At 43.8% G+C, this 19,207-nt stretch overlaps 1 protein-coding gene and 1 long non-coding RNA gene across 6 annotated transcripts; one reads left to right on the plus strand and one right to left on the minus strand.

The window, feature by feature from the left end:
- Positions 1 to 279: 279 nt before the first annotated feature.
- LOC137477333 (MOB-like protein phocein) lies at positions 280 to 19,167 on the minus strand. 5 transcript variants are annotated; one of them, XM_068196269.1, is made up of 9 exons: positions 18,891 to 19,167; positions 16,843 to 17,007; positions 7,737 to 7,799; positions 7,182 to 7,282; positions 6,457 to 6,499; positions 6,131 to 6,217; positions 4,420 to 4,499; positions 3,529 to 3,640; positions 280 to 2,634 (listed from the first exon to the last, which is right to left on the minus strand). In XM_068196269.1, exons 1-9 carry the CDS (start codon positions 18,891 to 18,893, stop codon positions 2,503 to 2,505), a joined length of 786 nt encoding a protein of 261 aa, XP_068052370.1. In that variant the 5' UTR covers positions 18,894 to 19,167; the 3' UTR covers positions 280 to 2,502. The 5 variants fall into 5 exon arrangements, with proteins under 5 accessions (XP_068052370.1, XP_068052367.1, XP_068052366.1 ...); XM_068196266.1 differs by lacking the exons at positions 16,843 to 17,007; positions 18,891 to 19,167 and adding an exon at positions 9,815 to 9,953; XM_068196265.1 differs by lacking the exons at positions 16,843 to 17,007; positions 18,891 to 19,167 and adding an exon at positions 8,991 to 9,080.
- LOC137477336 (uncharacterized) lies at positions 11,326 to 15,012 on the plus strand. Its single transcript, XR_011000939.1, has 2 exons — positions 11,326 to 14,187; positions 14,540 to 15,012. It is a non-coding gene; the product is annotated as an uncharacterized lncRNA (long non-coding RNA).
- Positions 19,168 to 19,207: the final 40 nt, after the last annotated feature.

Below are 19,207 nucleotides of genomic sequence, written 5' to 3' on the forward strand. Positions count from 1 at the left end.
CATGCAGTCATAAATGTGCTTATTCTGTACCTAGAGGGCCTCTTCTAGACCTCCCATATTTTAACTGGGAACCAGCATGTTCTGATTTGAAGAGTGTGTAAATTTAATGTCTGACTTACAAGTTCCTAATGAGTATTTTAGTTCTCTACTTTGGAAAGAAGAAAGACAACCTGACTTGAGCATACCTTGGAGCAGAGATGGGGGAACACCCAAGGGTCTGTTGGAAACAGTTTCTGTGTTCTCAGACAAGATGAAAAAAGAGAATAACTTGTCAAAATATAGTGGTATGGATAAAGAAACAGTTTAATTTTATCCTTTTTTTTTACAATATAATTCAAAGACAGTCTCAGTTTCCCTATGATGTAAAGTCTAAATTAAACCTGTTAATATTTATTAGACAAATCAATGGTTTGCTTAGGCTAACTGAAGTTTTATGGTACCATCCAGGCACATGTGTGTACACAGTACTCATGTAAACAATAGCAAGGGAAAATACAAGCAGTGTCTCACTTAGGCCTTATATAAAATCAGCTTAGTATAGCAAGTCAACTTTACAGTGCAAATCTGAATGACAATAAACAGGATTCAAACTTCCAGAGTTTTGTTTTGAAGTTAAACTCTTAAAGCATAAGAGGAAGAGGTTTAAAATTTTAATGCAGTCCTGAGCACCACATTGTTTTCTTCAGTTTTGTAGAGGAAATGTAACTAGCAACACCAGTCCCATGTTTTTGCCTGTCCCAGTCACCATGGCCAATATACACATGCAGAGTGACTGTACAAAGGAGCCACACCATGGATGGTCCTAGAGCAGACAGCAACAAGCTAAATACATTTTACTACCTCCAGAAAACATCCTCCTACCTGCAGTACAAACTCCAAGGTATCTATCAAAATCATGTAACCTGGTCTATACAAGGCAAGTTACAGCTAAGTGTATAGACAGTAACTAAAGCTACTTCACTCTGACAACATCTCATGCAATTACCCTGCTGACAGTTAAATACAATGATGAACATGAGACAAGAAGCTGCTGAAGAACACAGCTGTTGAAATACTTAAGCTTAGTCGCTCAATTTTCTCATTGTTTATATTCCCTTTACATCCAGGTGATAACAGTTGCTTGAGGTGTGCTTGATTCATATAAAGAAAAATAGAATTTAAGGCATGTTTCTTATATTATGAAAAAACACTTAGTAAAAATATGCGGCCTCCTTTCTTTCCATGTAAATGTAATGTAGAAAACAAAGTGTAAATTACTGAAACTAGCTGAGCTAGCCCATTCTGACCTGCTGAAAGAAAGAAAGAGGGCTCCTATCAACCTTAGAGAAACAAGCTAACTTCTTAAACAGCAAAATTCATTCAAGAACACTGCTACTGCTTTTATACCCTGCATTCATGTACACTAAGCAGTATTTCTCTTATATGCATCTCTAAAACATTTAATTCTATCTTTCTAGACAAAACACAATAAAGCAGCACTCATGGAAATTGTCAGTTATTGCAAATCTGCAAACACAACTTGAAATAGACACCTGATAGGGAACCAGAAGCATGAATCCAAATCTTTCTGTCAGTATGGTTAAGGTGTAAATGAAGAGAAACAAATGGATGTTGAAAACACAATTAACTCTTGAAAAGAATCAGATTGGATATTTCAGGTACATAGCATGTTTTGACTAGGAATACAAGCAGAGACTGTGCCAGTGTGTTATGTAGTGTAACATGAACAGCTGAGGTATAATCTGTAAGCAGTTGCCATAAATATGCACAGGTATTCTTTAGAGAGGTTGTGGACTGGAGAACAGCAGAAGTCTGCCTTAACAGGACAGCACCTGTCCCCTGCTACACACAAACCTCCACTGCTGACAAAAAAAAAAGTCCAGAAAGTGTGTTAGATATATATCAAGAATATATATGTTCAATACCATAGTGAAATTGTCCTTTTGGTTAATACTATAGATCCTGTTAGTATCTGGATATACACATACAGTAACATGCATATCCAGAAGTAAATCTTCAAAGCCATTTAAAAAAAATAAAAGGTAAATTAGGAATAAGCTACATTGGAAGAAGCTTCCTGCAGATTTATATATTTAAGGTGATAATCTTTGAACTAAGACTTAATACAGCTACTGCATTACAAAATGGCTTGCTGTGAAATCGTAATCTCACTTTTTCCCCACCCAATCAGACACATTTCCAGGATTGTAATTCAATGATTGTTTAGCAGCATTTTTAGAGAACTGTAAATTCTTTTATTAACAGGCATTATAAACAGATACTACTACTTTTATTTAAAAACCATGAGTGCCACATTGATGAATATACAGCTCATGAATAACTTAGAAGTATTTCCCATATTAAAAGGCAATGCACACAGCATACAAAAGTATACTAAACAAAGCTATGAGGATACGTGATTGAAGTGTCTAAAGTGATATATACAGTACATAATTAATGTTTTGTTTATATTCAGTACAGGATTCTGTACTGCTCTTCCCATTATGCCTCACTCTCCCCTGACACTGAATTTTGCACTTCTTCTTCCAAAATTGGTACAATCAGGTTATCCTTGGACATCAGATTATACTTCATCACAAACTTAGTGAACCGGTGACACAAGAAAGTTTCATTCTGGAGGTGAAAAAAGGGGAAAAAAACAGTATATACAGGAGGATTATTTTAAACCATTATGAGGAACATGCTAAACAAAAAGCCTGCTTCTATAAAATTGTCTCATTACATTTACTGGTCTTAGTCAAGCTTAAATAGTAAATTCATTGCTTCTTTTATATCTTTACTGGTTGCTTATAGTTACTACAAATACTAAGAAAGCTACTGAAATTGAGGCTCCAGTCACAGCTCAATTTAACCGCACTTAGTGCATGTAGGAGGAATTTCAGAATCATAGTTTTAAATACTTAAATATATTCTTGTCTGTCTCTAGCACAACAGAGCACAATCATTTGTTCCAGAAACCTTCAGTGAGATCTGGCAAAGGTTCCCTTTTATATTTAGCTGTACCCTTTATCTCCTTTCTATCTATTAATTTCTACTTTCCCATAAAAAAAAAAGTTACTGGTCATGCACAAGTTGCCCTCAATTACTCCGATCCTTTACAGTTACACAATTATAATTCCCTAACTGTTGTGCAACATACAGAAACAGGATATACATATAGATATTTATATATATATTTAAGCAGTACTAACTGCACTCAGTGCTTGAATACATTCAGGATTCTTAAATACAAGATGAATTTGAGTTGTCTGTAGGAAAACCTCAAAATCTGGCCTTTTATCTAAATGAAGGGAAACCATAACTGAGTACACTGATCACATAAATTAATTTTTACGTGTATATGTAAGCATAACAGTTTTTCAGTTCTTGTAAAACCGGAATCTACTGTAATCAATCCTTCATTTCAATATGTATCTTCTAGTAGGACTAAAATAGTTTATACAACTCCATCACAGCTGTAACTTCAGTAAATACCCTCCTTTCAAGATGTAATTTCAAACTACTTACTTCATATTCATCAAATATCTGCCGGTGATGAAAATAAGCATGTGAAAATATTCTGTAAATCCTTCGGCACACTGATCCTAATTTGGCTACAGAGGATTCCTTTATGCTAACCCTGTAAGCAGCAGGAGAAAGGTTACACAACTGCTCTAATGAAATGACTACTGAGGAACATGTTGACATAAAATTTTGATTGTTAAAACTATTCTGTATAATTGCATATGAAATTTAGATTTGTTGGTGCAAGCTCCACATTTACAGATTGTACTCTGACTACAAAAAAAGTTCTGCCTGTAATTAATCATCACCAATTATTCTGGTAAAGGCTGGATTTCTGGTTTCTAGGGTTTATGGTCAAAGGAAAAAAAAAAAGACTTCCAGTTGCACCTCCTTGTCTATACTGAATTCCTAGAAAAGTACAATTTTGTCTTGTGCAGGGAGTTTTCTCTGATGTGACCTGCCCATTCAGTTCCTTGTCTCTGTCTTCTGTGATTGCCATGTCTCACAGTAGGTTGGCATTGGCTTCTGGAGGGTTTTGGTGCTGTCCTGTTGAAGGAGTTTGAGGTGCAGCATCTGTCCCAAGGCCATCCTCTTGTCTAGGTGGGTGCTACTCCAATGGAAGCCCCATATCACTAACAGGTATCACTAAAACAGTTTTTACCTAAAAAGCATCCCTTAGCTCCAGTAAATGGCAAACTATTTGAATAAGCCAGAATTCTTCTTTGGGTTAGAAGTGGAAATAGGTCTCCCAACTCCTAAGACCTGCAGGATTTTTGATAGTTCCAATAGTAGTCCATGAAACATGCATTAGAATTTTCCCTGGGCTTTGTCACTGTCTTAAGTTCCAACCTCCTCCCTCCTTCTCTCCCTCCTCCCAAGAGAAAATGTTTTTACCTGCTGGGGAAATATTTATTGCTATTCAGAAGACATGCAGCTCCATCAAGTGTGTGCCTGGTGTAGTCTATAGCAGGACACTACAGAAACAGACAGTGAGTGAGCACATGCATGACCTTGCCAGAACTTGTTTAAAAAGTTTATTGCATTTCCTGATGCTTTGAACTTCATTGGTCATTATTATTCCCAGAAGTTTCACATAGCTTGTCTAAAGGTATAACTATATATATATATATATATATGTATGTATGTATGTATATACACATATATATGTGTAAATATATATTCGTATGTGTGTATATATATATAGGTATAACTACATTTCCTCCTTAAGTGAGTAATTTCTCTGCTTCATAACCCATGTAAATTATTTCAAGGAAAAAAAAGTTACTATAGCAATGCCATTATGCACGGGAGTAGTGAATTTTATGCCTCTCCTTGAACAAAGCTGTATAATAACAACACATGCTAGTACACTGAAAGGAAAGATGATTGTTACCTCACAGCTCATTTGTTTCCCACACAGTCAAGTTGTCAGACTTGTTCTTTTACAGGCTCTGAAACCAAACCTGCACCTAAATCTATCCGTGCTTTTTGCTTTGGCAAAGAAAACTAAAATCATACATGTAATTAAGTGCGTAACAAGCCATTCCTGGCTCTGCAATCAAGTACACCTAAAGGAAGAAAATATTAACTGAGCCAGACTGAGAGAAGGAATGTCTGTCCATTGTCCATTCACCAATTTCAGGGAAAAGACTTGTCAGTCATACATTTCTGTCAGCAGTTCAAGGTTCCATCATCCCCTGTCTGACCATGAGTTGGTGGCTGCTGCCATGGAAAACAGGAGATGAATGCTGCATGCTCAGAGATAAAAAGAAGCCTAAATTTCTCCAGTCTAGCTGAGGACCACACTGCCAGACATGCCTAGATGCTGACCAGGGATAGGGGTTAAAGGAGAGAGTGGGAAGTTGGCTAAATCAAAACATCTCAGGAAAGTAAAAGCAGAACAAAACAAGAAAAAAGATCTTACAGGACAGAAAAGATAAGGTTAAAAAGAATCAACAGCTTATTCTGGAAGGTGAAATACAAAAATAAATATGACAAACTGCACTACCATCATAACTAAAAGCAACAAAGACTTTCTGAAGGCAAAAAAAAAAAAAAATATGTATCAAGTGGTTTAACAGAAGATCTGAACAAAGTTTAAACTAACTGGACATGGAGGAAGACAAGCTAATGCCATGCTGATAAACCCACTTGACTAGAAACATCTTTATGACTCCCTCCACCACCTTTTTGGAGTAACTGCCCTAATGAGCACGTGCAGTCACGTTTGGAGTGTCAGGTTTACACTGTGGATCAAGGCCAATGTTTGAAGATGAGAGCCCATTCTCGGCATGGACTCTTCTATCAGTTGAACAAAGAGCTTTTTTCCTTTGAGTTTCAGTCAGGGTCAACACCAACCCAGAGAGAAAAGGGGAATGTGCAAAGCTGCTAATACTGAGGTAAAAAAGCAGTTCCTTTTACCTCATCCTGTTCCTCTGTAAAACACTACAGAATAGTAAAGAAGAGTAGCTCAAGTGATATTCTTAACTCACATAAGCTCTCAGTTTGACTAAGACACCACCTCTAACAGGCTCCCCATGAACCTCTGAACTGTGAAAGGAAATTCCTGCATCACTGGAGTCAGTTTTGCAAAATACATCCATACCTCTTTGGGAGTTTTATGAGCTGCACAAAGAAAAATCCACTGTTCAGTTGCTGTCATCTGAGTACATGTGTCAGGGTGACATTCACTCTGTTAAAACAATAGTTCAATTAAAAAAAAAACCGCAGCAGCAAAAAGGAGCTGATCTTTCCAAATCACCTCCTTGCCCTGTCCACCCCCCAAAAGGGTTATTTGCCATACGCCCTTAAAATCTTACAAAACCTCCAACCACTACTTAGCCCTGTGTGCATATATTTTGAAGAAAGCTCTGCAATCTACACAAAGAAGTCTCCTCCCAGACAAACTGTAAGTCTCAAGAAAACAATTACCTGAAGCTTGACAGCTAGTCCATTGAGCTCAAGGCAGAATTGTCTAAAAGAAATTGAACACAGCAGCATCAAAATCAGCTGTTTGTTTCCTCACTGCAAGTAGCTCATAGAAAACAGCTTAGGCATTCTGATCTGCATACCAGCAGATGGTTTTTTACTCAGCTAAACAATTATATTTTCATTCTTCGCTGACAGCAGAGGCTGAGTTTAACATATCATTTAGTGGAAGTATTGTACTGCAAAATAAAATAAACTAAAAAAAAAAAAAAAAAAAACCAAACAGAAGTGGACGAAAAGGTTTGTTTCCTTACAAGCAGAAAAAGAACTGTAAGATATAGGTACTCTTGCTGTCCCTGCCTATTTGTCTTATTTGCTTGCTAGTTTCAGAAAAACTAGTACTGGGAGCATCTGGAAATTGCATTACCTGTTAGTGGAGATGAAGAACTGACAATACTATGAAAAAGTACTATGGAAATTCATGACTATATCTTCCTATTCAATAAGTGAGGTAAAAATAGTTTCTTAAAAAAACCATTAAGATCAGAGCACATTATAAATCTTTAGAAATAACAGGGAAATCAGAAAGTAATACCAATATTTAACAGTGGAAAAATCAAGTTTATTTTAAGTTGGTTTTGATTTGTCACATTCAAATAGATTCACTACCAGAACAATGAACAAAACTTAGAACCAAGACAGAATGTTAACAAAAGATGGATTTTTACCTTAAATGTTCATACTTCCATACACCTTCATCCTGGCCTTCAGGAGGTTCAAGGATCTTATCAATGTTGGAACAGTCTGCCCTTATGTTTTGTTGAATATACTGGGGGGTGGGGAGAAGAAATAAAACTAGATCTTGTTGTAATTACAGTAAGAAAGTATATTTAGGACATTACATCTTGGAGGGGTTTAGTTTTTACTTAAATGATTGACAGACTAAAAAAATGTTCAGAAGTAGATGGGCAGGGTAAGGAAACTGGTATTAAAAATGTCAGGTCTGAAAATGCCTTTATTCAATTAAAAAAGGTAAAAGAACGGAGAAACCCCCCCCCCATTTTCCTAAATCTGATTTGTTCAAACCAGACATGGGAATTTAAGTTATTTCTGCAAGCAAAATTAACCATTAATTTTTTAATATACATAGGTACTTAGGAAATTCAGTGCTGTGCAGCAACACCCTAAGCAGATACATATCAAGCCCTGTTCAATTTTATATACCAGAACACAAAACCTGTGAAACTGCATTCATTAGCCACATTTCATATAAGTAGGAATACCTGCTGGACAGCTAATGTACTATCCATTTCTTCAAAGGATTCATCAGGCCAGTTGTAGAAATCCTGTTTTGAAAAAAAGAAAGTTTAAAACAATGTAACAAAACCACAGGGGGAGGAAGACAGGCACACAGCCTACAATAAGCCTGAGCATGCAGGAAAATAGATGGAGTTTATACAATTCCAGGAAGCTGCATCTGAACAGAAGCAGCACACAGCCCTGGCAGGAAGAGGGAGAGATGGGGTTTATGCTCCCAGCACTGCAGCAGCAGCATACCTTGAAAGGAAAAGCTCTGCATGACTCGGCAGGTGAGCACCCCCGCTGGAACACCCAGAGCCTGCATTTGTTACATGAAATACAGCACACGGCACTCACTGCAGGTGTTAGACCAGGTAGCAATGGGGAAGGAGAGGTCTGCAGAGAGCAGCAGCCTACTCTGGTTATGAAACTAAAACTCCCAGTGGTGACACAGCAAGAAAAACATCTCCCAGCTGAGATCACGCAACACTGCGCTGGCCTAACCTGGTACCACATTCCCACCTTACCCCTGGTAAGGTCAGTATGCCTTAATTAATTTACCTGGATGCTTAGCAGCCCTGTTAATGATATAGCAGAAGTTTCACCTCAGATCCAGCTGCACCTGTGTTCTGCAGCAGTCCACATGTGCTGCACCCACAATCATCCCAACCATAGGCATTTTCTCACTGTGTATTTTTCACATCTAAAATTTGGTGCTACTCCCTCATATCATGCAGAGATGCTGCATGTCACCTTGCTGTAGTCATCCCAGTAGCTGCAGTGACTCAATGAAAATGTCCCAACAGCAAAGCTTAGCAATCTGTTCCTCAGAGAGTAAGTCAGCTCTGGAAAAAATACCTCAAGTGCATATCCACTGCTGGAATATCATTACCTAATTGTATTTGCAAACTGAATAGCTATACCAGTGTCATCCAAAAAAAAAAAAACATTAAATACAGACACACACAAAGAAAAATCACGTCTATGGAGAGAAATTACCATAATTGTATACAAAACTCTTCAATCTAAACATGAACTTCATAATATCTGACCAAACCTAGGTCTATGTCCAGCCAGTTTTCAGAATACCCCAAATTTATCAAAGGCGCACAATATTCTGTCTCCTTCACAGATTAAACATGCATAGAATAACCTGATTTACAGGATTGTGTAACAATTTTACCTCTGTGCTACGACAAAGAACAGAAGACATGTGTCTTACACTGCTCCTTTCCCACTGTGAGTTCTCCTCCCAAAAGCAGAGGGGAAAGTCTCCCATAAAGACCTGTCAGATCACCTCTCTGAAATAATCTAAAAAACGCAGTTTCCATGTTGGAGGTGTGCCTCTTCCAGCTGACCGTGAAACCTCAGAAACGAATTCAATTTTGATTAAGAGAAGCGATGTGACCCCAGAATTTCCTTGTGCGCAGTTACGTAAGGGAAGGATGACTTTCCCTCTGGGATGGGCAGGCAGGTACGGTCGCTCTGGCGGTGCCGAGCTCCCCTCGGAGCCGGGGGCAGGGTCACGGGCTCGCTCCCGGAGCGGGCTCTCGGTATTTTCCCAGCAGGAACAACAGCAGCGCCTGACAGTACCGGGGAGCCGCCCTGCCTGCACCAACCTGCGGCCCGGGCGCAGCGCCCGGCCCGCGCTCCCGCCCGCCTGGCACCGGTGCTCTCCGGCCCGGCCGAGGCCCCCGCGCTGCGGGACGCGGCGCCTCCCTCGGCAGACCGGGCCCGACGCGACCTCCGCTCCGCTCCGCAGCCGGGAAGCCCGGCAGCGCTCGGCGCTCCCCGCGCCGCGGGGCCGCTGCCGCAGCGGCCTTTCCGCCGAGCCCGCGGGGAAGGAGCCGCCGCCGTCCGCGGTCCGCGGTCCGCTCTCCCGCAACCACCGGGTCTCGCCCGCTGCCCCGCGAACAAAGCGATCCCCGCAGCGGGGCCGCCGCCGCCCCAGCGCCAGTAGGCCCGGCGCGGCCCTCGGCGCCAGCCCGCCGGGCGACGGGCCCCGGCGCCGGCGCTGCCCGTGCCCACCCGCCCGGCGGCCGCGGGGGCGGCGACGACTGACCTGGGCCTTGGTGCCCGGGCGGTTCCGCCGGAGCACGGCCGTGCCCTCCGCCATGACCATAGCGACCGCGGGGCCCGGATGTGCCGCGCGGGGCGGGGAGGGGCGGGGCGGGGCGGGAACAGCCGCGGGGCGGGGCAGGAGCTGGCCCGCGGAGGGAGGGGCGGCGCGGCCAGAACAGCCGCCGCGCCGCGGGGGCGGGAACAGCTTCTCGCGAGAGAAGGCGGGAGGCGGCGCGCGGGGGCGGCCGTGAGGGGCGGCGGCGGTGCGGCCTCCCCGGTCCCGGTCCCGGTCCCGGTCCCTGTCCCTGTCCCGGTCCCGGTCCTTCCATTCCCGCCCGGCTGCGGGGCAGCGCCGACGCGCTCTCCTCCGCGCGGCGCTGGAGACCGTGGAGGCGTCCCTGTGAGCGCGGTGCCGTGCGGGCACCCGCGGGTCCCTCTGTCAGAGCAGAGCTTGGTATTCCTGAGGGACAGCACTGACACCTCCCCACACACACATAGACACAGAGCCGGGAGCGGGGAGTTTTGGGGCAGCGAGTCGCCCGGTTTGTGAGGCGAAGTCTCACACGGAGGCTGACGGGCTGAGTGGCTGTTGAGGAAATCCATCGTATTTCATCCTGTTTCATCAGCACGCCCCCGGCAGCCCCTGGCACTCGCACAAGGTCAGTCCTCGCTTGTGTCTGTACAACCGAGTCCCTGATGTTCTGTGCAATACAAACTATAAGGGTGTGGATTTAAAAAAATATTCAGCGTTTGATATTCAAAATTTATTTTAAAAATAATGAGTAAAACCACATCCTAGCAAGGGTTGTTTGGGGCAAAATAATTTTAAAGTAGGTAGGAAGCTTTTCTAGGTCTCCACAGGCAGGATTGAGACACCTGTGGTCTTGGTGTGCAGAGGGCACAAACTGCTGTGCTAAAGGCAAACAGACTTAGCTCAGGTTTCAAGGTTTACTGCCTCGGGTGTTGACTCTATTTGCGAAGAAAACAAAAAAGACACTGTTACCTCATAGCTGGCTGATAAATACGTCTCCCTCAACAAGCAAGTAAACATTTTGGAAGACCAGAGTGACTCATACTATTTCTGTAGGGTAAGTGAGAAGAAAATTGTTTGAAAGCTGTTCTATTTCTATAAAATAGATGCTAGAAATGAGTACAGAATAAGGAGGGGTGGATTGCTTCTGCCTGTGTCCAAGAACGATGAAGCAGCGAGGTACCGTGAGACACCTCCCTCACACAATCGAGGAATAAATGGTTGCAGCTGTGGGGTGTTTCTTGCAAAGTGGAGAAGGCTGCTTGCTACCTGGTGCTGTCCCTACTCCCACCGCATTTCAGGGTGAGTGCTGGTTGTAGTTTCCCCCTTCGCTCAATTATTTTGCTGTAAATCACACATTAAAACCCCTTCCTTCTACCCGGTGAGAGTTACAGTTTGTGAAACATTTCTAGATCGAAAACACTGAAAAATCTCTAATTAGACTTTCCCCCCAGAAAGAGAAGCGCACTTTGAATCCTGGCTCTGCTTGGGCAAGGCCGCGAGCAGGACCCTGCCGTGTTGCGGGGGCCCGGTTGGAGCCGAGAGCTGGTCAATGTGCGGGGAGCAGAAGGGGGGGACGGGGTCAGCGCCTGCCCCGGCTAACCCGCAGCTCCTATTGCCGGCAGAGGCAGCTCCTCTCACGTTACACTGTAACGCGGAGCCCGGCATTCCTGCCTTCAGGCACCTGAGTTCGGTTTGCAGTAGTTACTTTTTTACTCCTGGCCAACATTCCTGCCCCAGGGATGTCAGCTCTTCGGGTCGTGTGGCGAAACCCAGCTTGTGTAAAAAAACATCAGAAGGTTTAAAATGCTGTGAGAAATTGGTGTATTGGAATGAGGAGTAAAAATGTCCTATTAGCTCTTTAGACCAGCTGTATTCCAACATTATTTTTTATGAGATCAGTATTATTATTAGCCAGTTTCAAAAGACAAGCAGTTCTAGTTGCTTGAGTCCTTCAAAATTCAGCAGCTTGTTTGTGATATTTTTTCTTTGTTGTTTTTTTTCCCTATCACCATATTCAAGGTTTAACCTTAAAGCACAGAAAAGTTGGGGATTTGACATTTCCATCTGTCCCTGACTTTCATTTCATGGCCATCTTGCTTTTAACATGGAAACAAATCTGACTGTGAAGAAATACCTCTCAGAGAAAAATATGTCTCTGTTAGTTCAGTCTGAAGATGGTTCATGTGTCTGCAGAAAAAAGGAAAGAAATCTGCTTAATTAATATTAAGATCTTGAATTCTGTAGGGGATCTTGTGTTGCCCCTTGATAATTAACCCTGTATTCCTGGAAGATGCTTATTATTTTTATTTCATTAAATTTCAAGCTGTTTTGGAACAAAATCTGAACAAGAGTATTTTCATTTTTTGGCTTTCAGCTGGTCCTCATCTTATGGCCTTCAATAATGAAAATTTGAATATTTGGCCAAAATTTTATCAACCATTCATGTGCTGTTAGGGACCTGTCTGTCCTTGCTTCTCTATTGGCATATAAATGTTCCATCATTTTCTTACTGTGGCAGGATAACATAACCAGGGTGAGAAAAGATTTCTGAAAACACTACAGCTGCTGAGAATGGAAGCTGTTCTGAAGTGTTAAGAAAAGAAAGTCACAAAAGATGGAGTCCACCTGGTTTCCTTGTGGTTCAGACAGACTGAAGAAAGGCTGAAGACTGTATCCCCTCAGAAAAGCAGGTGGGGCAATGTGCAGCATTTACACCAAAAGTTAAGTTTTGAAACCATGCAGAAAACAGTGGAAAGAAGCCCAATTTCCTACCAGAAGAACACAGTAAAGAAAGAGGGTTTGTGATTGATTGTCTCTCCTTGCCTGAAGAACCTGAGGGACGTAGGATTTGGCACACAGTCATGGCCTGAGAGGCAGTAACAGCAGATGGATCACCTTGGCTGTGTGGCAGTTGCCTTGTCCTTGCTTGCAGTGAGACCTTGTGGTGCAAGGATAGAATGTTCCTGTCAATCCAGCAGATGTTCCAGCATGTCCTAGGAATGCTGTTTTTCTCCCACATCCATAAATTACTTATTCCCATGAAGTGCGACTTCTCATTTTAATCACTTACTTAAACTGTACTAGACACAGCCATGCTAAGTTTAATAAATAGGCATTTTATATTTTAATAAATAGGCATTGTATCGAGCTGCTGAAAACCTGCTGGGCTGAAAGCATGGGCTGAAGGTGGAGCTGGGGGCAGCCAGGCTGTGTGATGAGGGCTCAGAGTGATCCTATGCAGTTCATGTCTTTTAGAAACATTATGGAAAGAAATGGAGAAATTTTGGGCCTAAATATTGCTCTGTTGGCAGTTAATTCCTACTGCACCTTGAGATGGAGTACAGTGTCTCTAAGCCGTTTGTAAATATTTAAAATACCTTCTCCTCTTTGCTGTGTGACTGCAGCAGATTGCCTCCCTTATCCTGGGAGATAAAGGCATGCTGGCTGCAGTGGAAGATAATGCTTCCCCGGGAGATTGTTTGTCATTGCACAATCAATTGTCTTGCAAGGTCCTTGGGGTGTGATTATCTTAGTTTCAGCTTGAAGGTGCAGTGGTGTAACTACTAAAGTAAAACTGCAATAGGGCAGATTTTAAGATGTAGGTCTTTTATACTGAAAAGTGTTTTTTTATTAATTTAGCATCTTCCCTGTCTGTCCATAGTCCAGTGCAAATTTAAGCCCTGGAGCAGTGCCTGGTTTGTCTTCAGCTCCAGAGCAAGCAGAGGTAACCAGCCAAGAGCAAGCACCCCACAGCGGAGGGGAGCAAAAGACATTGCAGCCAAGCCTGGCAAATGCAGCTCCTGCTGGAATGGCTGGGTGGTCAACGGCATCTAGGGAAAAACATGGCTCCAGCTGACCTCTGTGCTGTGCAGCTGATGGGAGGGACTTTGTGCTGGTAGAAAATACATTGTGTTTCAAACTGTCAGAGCTAGAGTCCCCCACTGCAGCACCTGAATGGAGTTCTGAAAAATATTTTGTTACAGTTATTTACTGTTACCTCTGGAATAAGCATTAAAATGTATCTAGCAGTGCTGAGTTCTTATCAGCATGACTAGAAAAGGGAAGAAGAGCGGTTTAATTCCAGCCAATGAAGTTTCAGCAGCAGTAAGTCAGAGACTGACTTCACTAAGACTACCCCAAAAGCACTTTAAGGCACTGTCTGCTCTTAGGTTGCACTAGAGCCCTCTGTGCACCCCAGCTTTGAAGGCCCCCTCAGGAACAGTGCAGATTTGGGTGCTCCTCATGTACAACCCTGAATCCTTGTCAAGGCAAGAGAAGGTGGCTAGGAATATGCAATTTTAATTCAGCATTAATGCAGCTTCAGCATTACCTAAGTCAATGTCTTGCTATTTAAGAATGGTGTGTTAAGGGTAAAGGAAATATAATTTGTCAAAGCAGGTCTCTCCTGAGTTAAGGGAAAGCTCAACATCTGGGTGCGATAGCGTGGTAATCAGTAAAGAAACTTCATTTAAGATCAGCATCAGCCCCACTTCTGCCTGATTAACTGCTGGGGAGAGGTTTTTTTATTTTCTGTTGGCAAAGTTTAGTGAGTGATAAGCGAGAATAACCATTCTTACCTGCTTCGTGTGGGAACTGGATGATTCTGTTACAGCACAGACATGACTAATACCAAGCTCCTTCCAACTGCTGGGGGACAGGCTGTTTGTGTGCCTTAACCTTTCAGTGTTTCAGGGGCTTCAGACAGAATTTAAAAGAACCCATGCTATCTCAGGACTCCAATGTGCAAGGGAGCTGGATAAAAGTCCTCAGCAAGATTGCATCTACCTGGTAACCATTTTAATGAGCATTTTAAGCTCATTTCATACAAACTTGGCAACAATAACATATTACTACCATTGAATGTTGCAGAGAGCTCATTACAATTGAGACTCAGTTTCACTGAGCAACAGCAGAAACTGAGACAGAAGCAGAATAGTTTTATAAGTTTATTGTAAAGACCTTTACAATCTCAGTACAGAGATAAGGATATAAAATGATGTTGTTTGGAATTAAGGCTGGTTGGTGGTCATCCAAATTTCACTGTTCAATGGAACTCAAGCAAGAGCAACTGATTTCTGACTGTACATATTTTTATTTGTGTTCCATCATTACAGTGAGATCACAAGTTATTTCAAAGACTCAATGCCTGTTTATTATAAAATAAAGGACATTATTTACACGATGAAAGAAAAATTTCAGCATTTTAGTGGAATGGATGACTGATACTGCAACAGGTTTAGTCCACGTATTTCCCAAGAATGTCACCATCTCTAAACAAGTAGTAGTCCTGTAAAGAAAAGAACCGTTAGCTTCTGTCATGTAAATATTTTTCTTGTTTTGTAAACACTGTCTTGTTCTGAGTCAGCATTATTGCAGTCATTAAGAACAAAAACAAAAGCAAGCTAACGAAGGATGCCCCCAGGAATTCCTAAGCCTTTTTGAATACTCTCTAGTATGTACTTGACATCCGGAACATTTTGCCCACCCAGCAAAGGTGAGGTCAGAGGATCCCGTGGTCGATTCCTTTTATGCAAGGGCAGAAGTAGCAGTAGCACAGCTACCAGAAGGTGGCTGGATGCAGCTGCTCCCTCCCTTGTGCTGTGTGAATGGTGCTAACACCACAAAGTAACCACAGTATTTATCACTGGCATTTCAGGAACCAATCTGGTTTTCACTCACAAAGTTGGGAAACCTACCTTATCTTCCAGTACGATCTTAGTACCACCATATTCTGGGAGCAAAACCTTTTCGCCAACTTTTACACTCACTGGCTGAATCTCGCCATTCTGAAAAAAGAAAAAAATCCTTAATTTTCTGTAATAGAATTCCTCCAAACTACAACAATCCATCTGTGTACAGAAACATTCAGGAAATCACAACTCTGCATTTAGTTTTGACTGGTAATACAAGCATGAGGTCTTTGCTTGACACATTGAATTGGACTTCACTTAAAGAACCATGAAACCCCCTTGTAAAATCAAGGAACAAAGCCCATTTCCATAATCTATAAACAAGGATAATTTTTTCAAGTGCCAGTTAAGAAAGTACCTTCCCGTTTCCGTAACTTTGATCAACTCGTCACTGTTGCCATCAATTCACTTGTTTAGAAATACCTGATGAAGTTTAATTAAATTTTTGTATTATAAATAAAACATCAACCCATTAGTCAAATAATATCAACCCTTTCACAATATAAACCATTAAAAATCAGATCCTGACACAAACCAGCCTGGGATGTATAGAGGGACTCATGGTAAAGAAAGGCCAAGGCAATGTGCCCAAGTTGAAATTTAACCTGTTTCCCAGCGTTGCTACTGACTGAACACTGCTCTGGTGGGGAACCAGCCCTTCTGATGTGGAAGCCCCCAGGCACTGGCATTTTTGTGAACTCTTATTTCCATATAAACATCCAATGTGCAAAATTAGCAAACAGTTATTCAACAATTATTTCTTTTGATTGCTGACTTCCTTTAGTCCAAGAAGCCTAATCCTTATGGACAATGATATTTTGCACAGCACAAGGCAGCCAATACCACATTCTGGGGTTCCACCCTGCTCACAAGTCACAGACGTTTGGGCACATAATAATTTTAACAAAGAAGTCTACTGGTCTCTCAAGGTTTTGGCTGAGATATGATGAAATATGGTATCACAGAAAACACTGTCTCCATATTTAAAATAACATCACTAACACCTCCCCAAAAAACTCCCCACCACCAAACAAGCAAACAAACCCCACAAAAACCAAACAGCAAACAAAAGAAACTCCACTCCATTTTACAAACGATGAAAGGAATGCTGGAATTTATTTCAGGACAACTTGAGACTTCTACCTGCTTTTTGAATCCCCACTTGCAATTTCAGCCACCACAGTCACCCATTTTTGTGAGCTATCACCACTTTTGCACTATAACCATCCCACTCTCCCGGCAACATTCCAGCGACCACCATACCATTACTGGTTCTACCCAAATGGAATGCTTCAGGGTAATTACCTTTCCTCTGCCCCCAGATCCAACTGCTACTACTGTTGCTTGCAGTACCTTCCCTTGGGATTTTTCTGGTATCATGATTCCTCCTTTGGTTACCGTCTCAGCCGCACATCGCTCAACCAGTACACGATCAAAGAGGGGAAGAAATTTCCTAAATGCTTTTCCTGCCTGTAGAAGTAATTGTACATTGTAATAAGAGAGCCATTACAACAAAAACTGCAATTAAAAGGAGTTTTAAAAATCCCAACTCATAATGATTTCTCCTTTGAGAGAGATGAATAGTGTAAGACAACTGCTAAGCGCTCATTTAATAGCAGCAAACAAATACCAGCTCTGATTGCATCAGAAACTCCTGAAGGCACAGGCAGATGCTGGGCAATTCGCAGGAGGATGTACTCCAGCTGGGGAACAAACCACCCACGGACAGAGCAGGCTCCTGTCTGGAAAGGCCTCTAGGCTTTTAACACCAAACCCTGAGTGCTACAGCTCGGTGAACATAACTATTGATCACATGAACTGCATTTCTCCAGCTCACAACCCATCTCATCAAGATTAAGGACTCCTTGGGAGAGCTGCATCTATACTTGTGAATAGGTTTACATTAAAGAAGCACAAGTCCAGCCGGGTGCCCCATTGTCAGTCATTTTCAGGTGCTTTCAAGCATCAACCCTTTCACAAGAAACAGGCGAGAATGAGAATCTGCAGCCCGAGCCACTGTGCTGTTACTTACACCAACTTCTACAAAAAGATTCAGAAAAAATTAAAAGAAAATTTAGGTCAAGACCCTGAAATTGAGAAGCTAGGCACCCTTCCAGCTCAACTGCTTTGGTCTCTGCTTCTGCTTAAGCAGAGTCAAGTTGAGGGGGTTTTATCAAGTTGGGTTTTTCCGTTTTATTAAGTTGGGTTTTTCCCTCATATTTGGTTTAGGTTTGGGGTTTTTTTGCAACTACTTACTGCTACCTGTCTGCATTTCAGAACTGGCAGTCTAATTCCCACAGGCCAGATAAATGCAAGGAAATGCATTTACCCAGACGCACGGGGGTCGGGAAGAAGGAACTTGCTTTGATTTAGAAGGAAAGATATGGCAACTTGCCAAGTCACATGGAGCTAGTGCTCCCCTAGACAGGTACACAGAGCCCACACTCGGAAAGAGCTAGAAGGGCCTGGCATGCTGTGCCCTTTGCTGGCACTCACCGGTATCCACGCACACTTGAGAAGTGGCAGAAAGCAAAGCCACAGGCAGAGCGCCAACAAAAGGCAGCACGTGTAAGATGCTGTATTCGACTGCTGTCAGCAGCACAGAGATGAAAGATAACCAAGGGCAAAGGCTGCCAGTTGTGCATGTTTTCATTCTGTGAAGATAATATCGCCGACTCTCTTTTTTAAGAGCTGTTTTACGTTTACCAGAAATAAAGCTGCCAGACTAATGACCATGAACATTTCACACTAAGTTTTAATTCTTCACGTCATTATCATCATAAGAATCAAGCAAGAACAAGGGCAACTCAGTGAAACTCTCCTCCTTCTCTATAAAGGATTTCACAGAACTTATAGAACGAGAGCTCTGGAGCGTGGCACAGGTTTCTATCTCCGCAGAGCCCCGCCGTGGCCTGTGCGGCCCTGCCCGGCGGCGCTGCTGTCACGGGGCTGCTCCCGTTACTGCGGCGGGGAGGAACCCTGAGCTCGAGTGTCTGCGCAGCCAAGAGCAGCCGCTGCAAACCTCCCGCCACGCCCCGGCCCGCAGCCCCCGCGCCCGCCGGGGGAGTCGCTTCTGCCCCACGGACTGCGCGACCTTGCGGCGCCGCCACCTCCCGGCTCCACCTTTCCCGCGTCTCCCCGCGACCCAGCGCTGCCCGCGGGCACGCAGGGACTGAGCACAGCCGTGCGCGGCGGCGCAGCCGCGGCTGCTCGGGGGCCCCGGCAGCGACCCAGCCGCGGGGAGGAGAAGGGGCGCCGCCAGGCCCCGCGGGCTGTCTGTCCCCGCGGCGCTGGGCACGCGGGGCGGGGCAGCCCGGGACCGGGGACGGCGCGGCGGCGGCCCCGGCACTCACCATGATGCTCCCGCGCCGCCCGCACCGAGTGACCGCGCCGCCGCCAGCACACACGTGAGGAAGGTCACGGCGTGCGCATGCGCGGCCGGCGCCCCGCCCCGGGGCGGAGCAGACCCGACCCCCTCCCCCGGCCCCGGGGACGTTTAGCGCCGCCGGTTTTTTTCGACCTCTGCGGCCCCATGCCAGTCCCGGGAACGGCTGCGCCCCGGCGGCACCGCGGGCCCGCCGCACAGCTCCTGCGGCGCTCCAGGCCGGGCCCCGCACGGAAGTGAGGTCAGCTCACCTCTGACCCGCGGCGAGCATGAGCGTTCCAGAAG

This window comes from Anomalospiza imberbis, chromosome 7 (genome assembly GCF_031753505.1).
Source record: "Anomalospiza imberbis isolate Cuckoo-Finch-1a 21T00152 chromosome 7, ASM3175350v1, whole genome shotgun sequence".
Taxonomy (NCBI): domain Eukaryota; kingdom Metazoa; phylum Chordata; class Aves; order Passeriformes; family Viduidae; genus Anomalospiza; species Anomalospiza imberbis.

What these genes read in the sequence shown, in the direction of transcription:
- LOC137477333 (XM_068196269.1), bottom strand. An exon ending in TGGAAGTATGAACATTTAAG is followed by an intron (nt 6,500 to 7,181) that starts GTAAAAATCCAT and finishes AATTTCTTTTAG; the next exon opens with ACAATTCTGCCTTGAGCTCA. An exon ending in AATAAATATTTCCCCAGCAG is followed by an intron (nt 3,641 to 4,419) that starts GTAAAAACATTT and finishes TGCTGCTTACAG; the next exon opens with GGTTAGCATAAAGGAATCCT.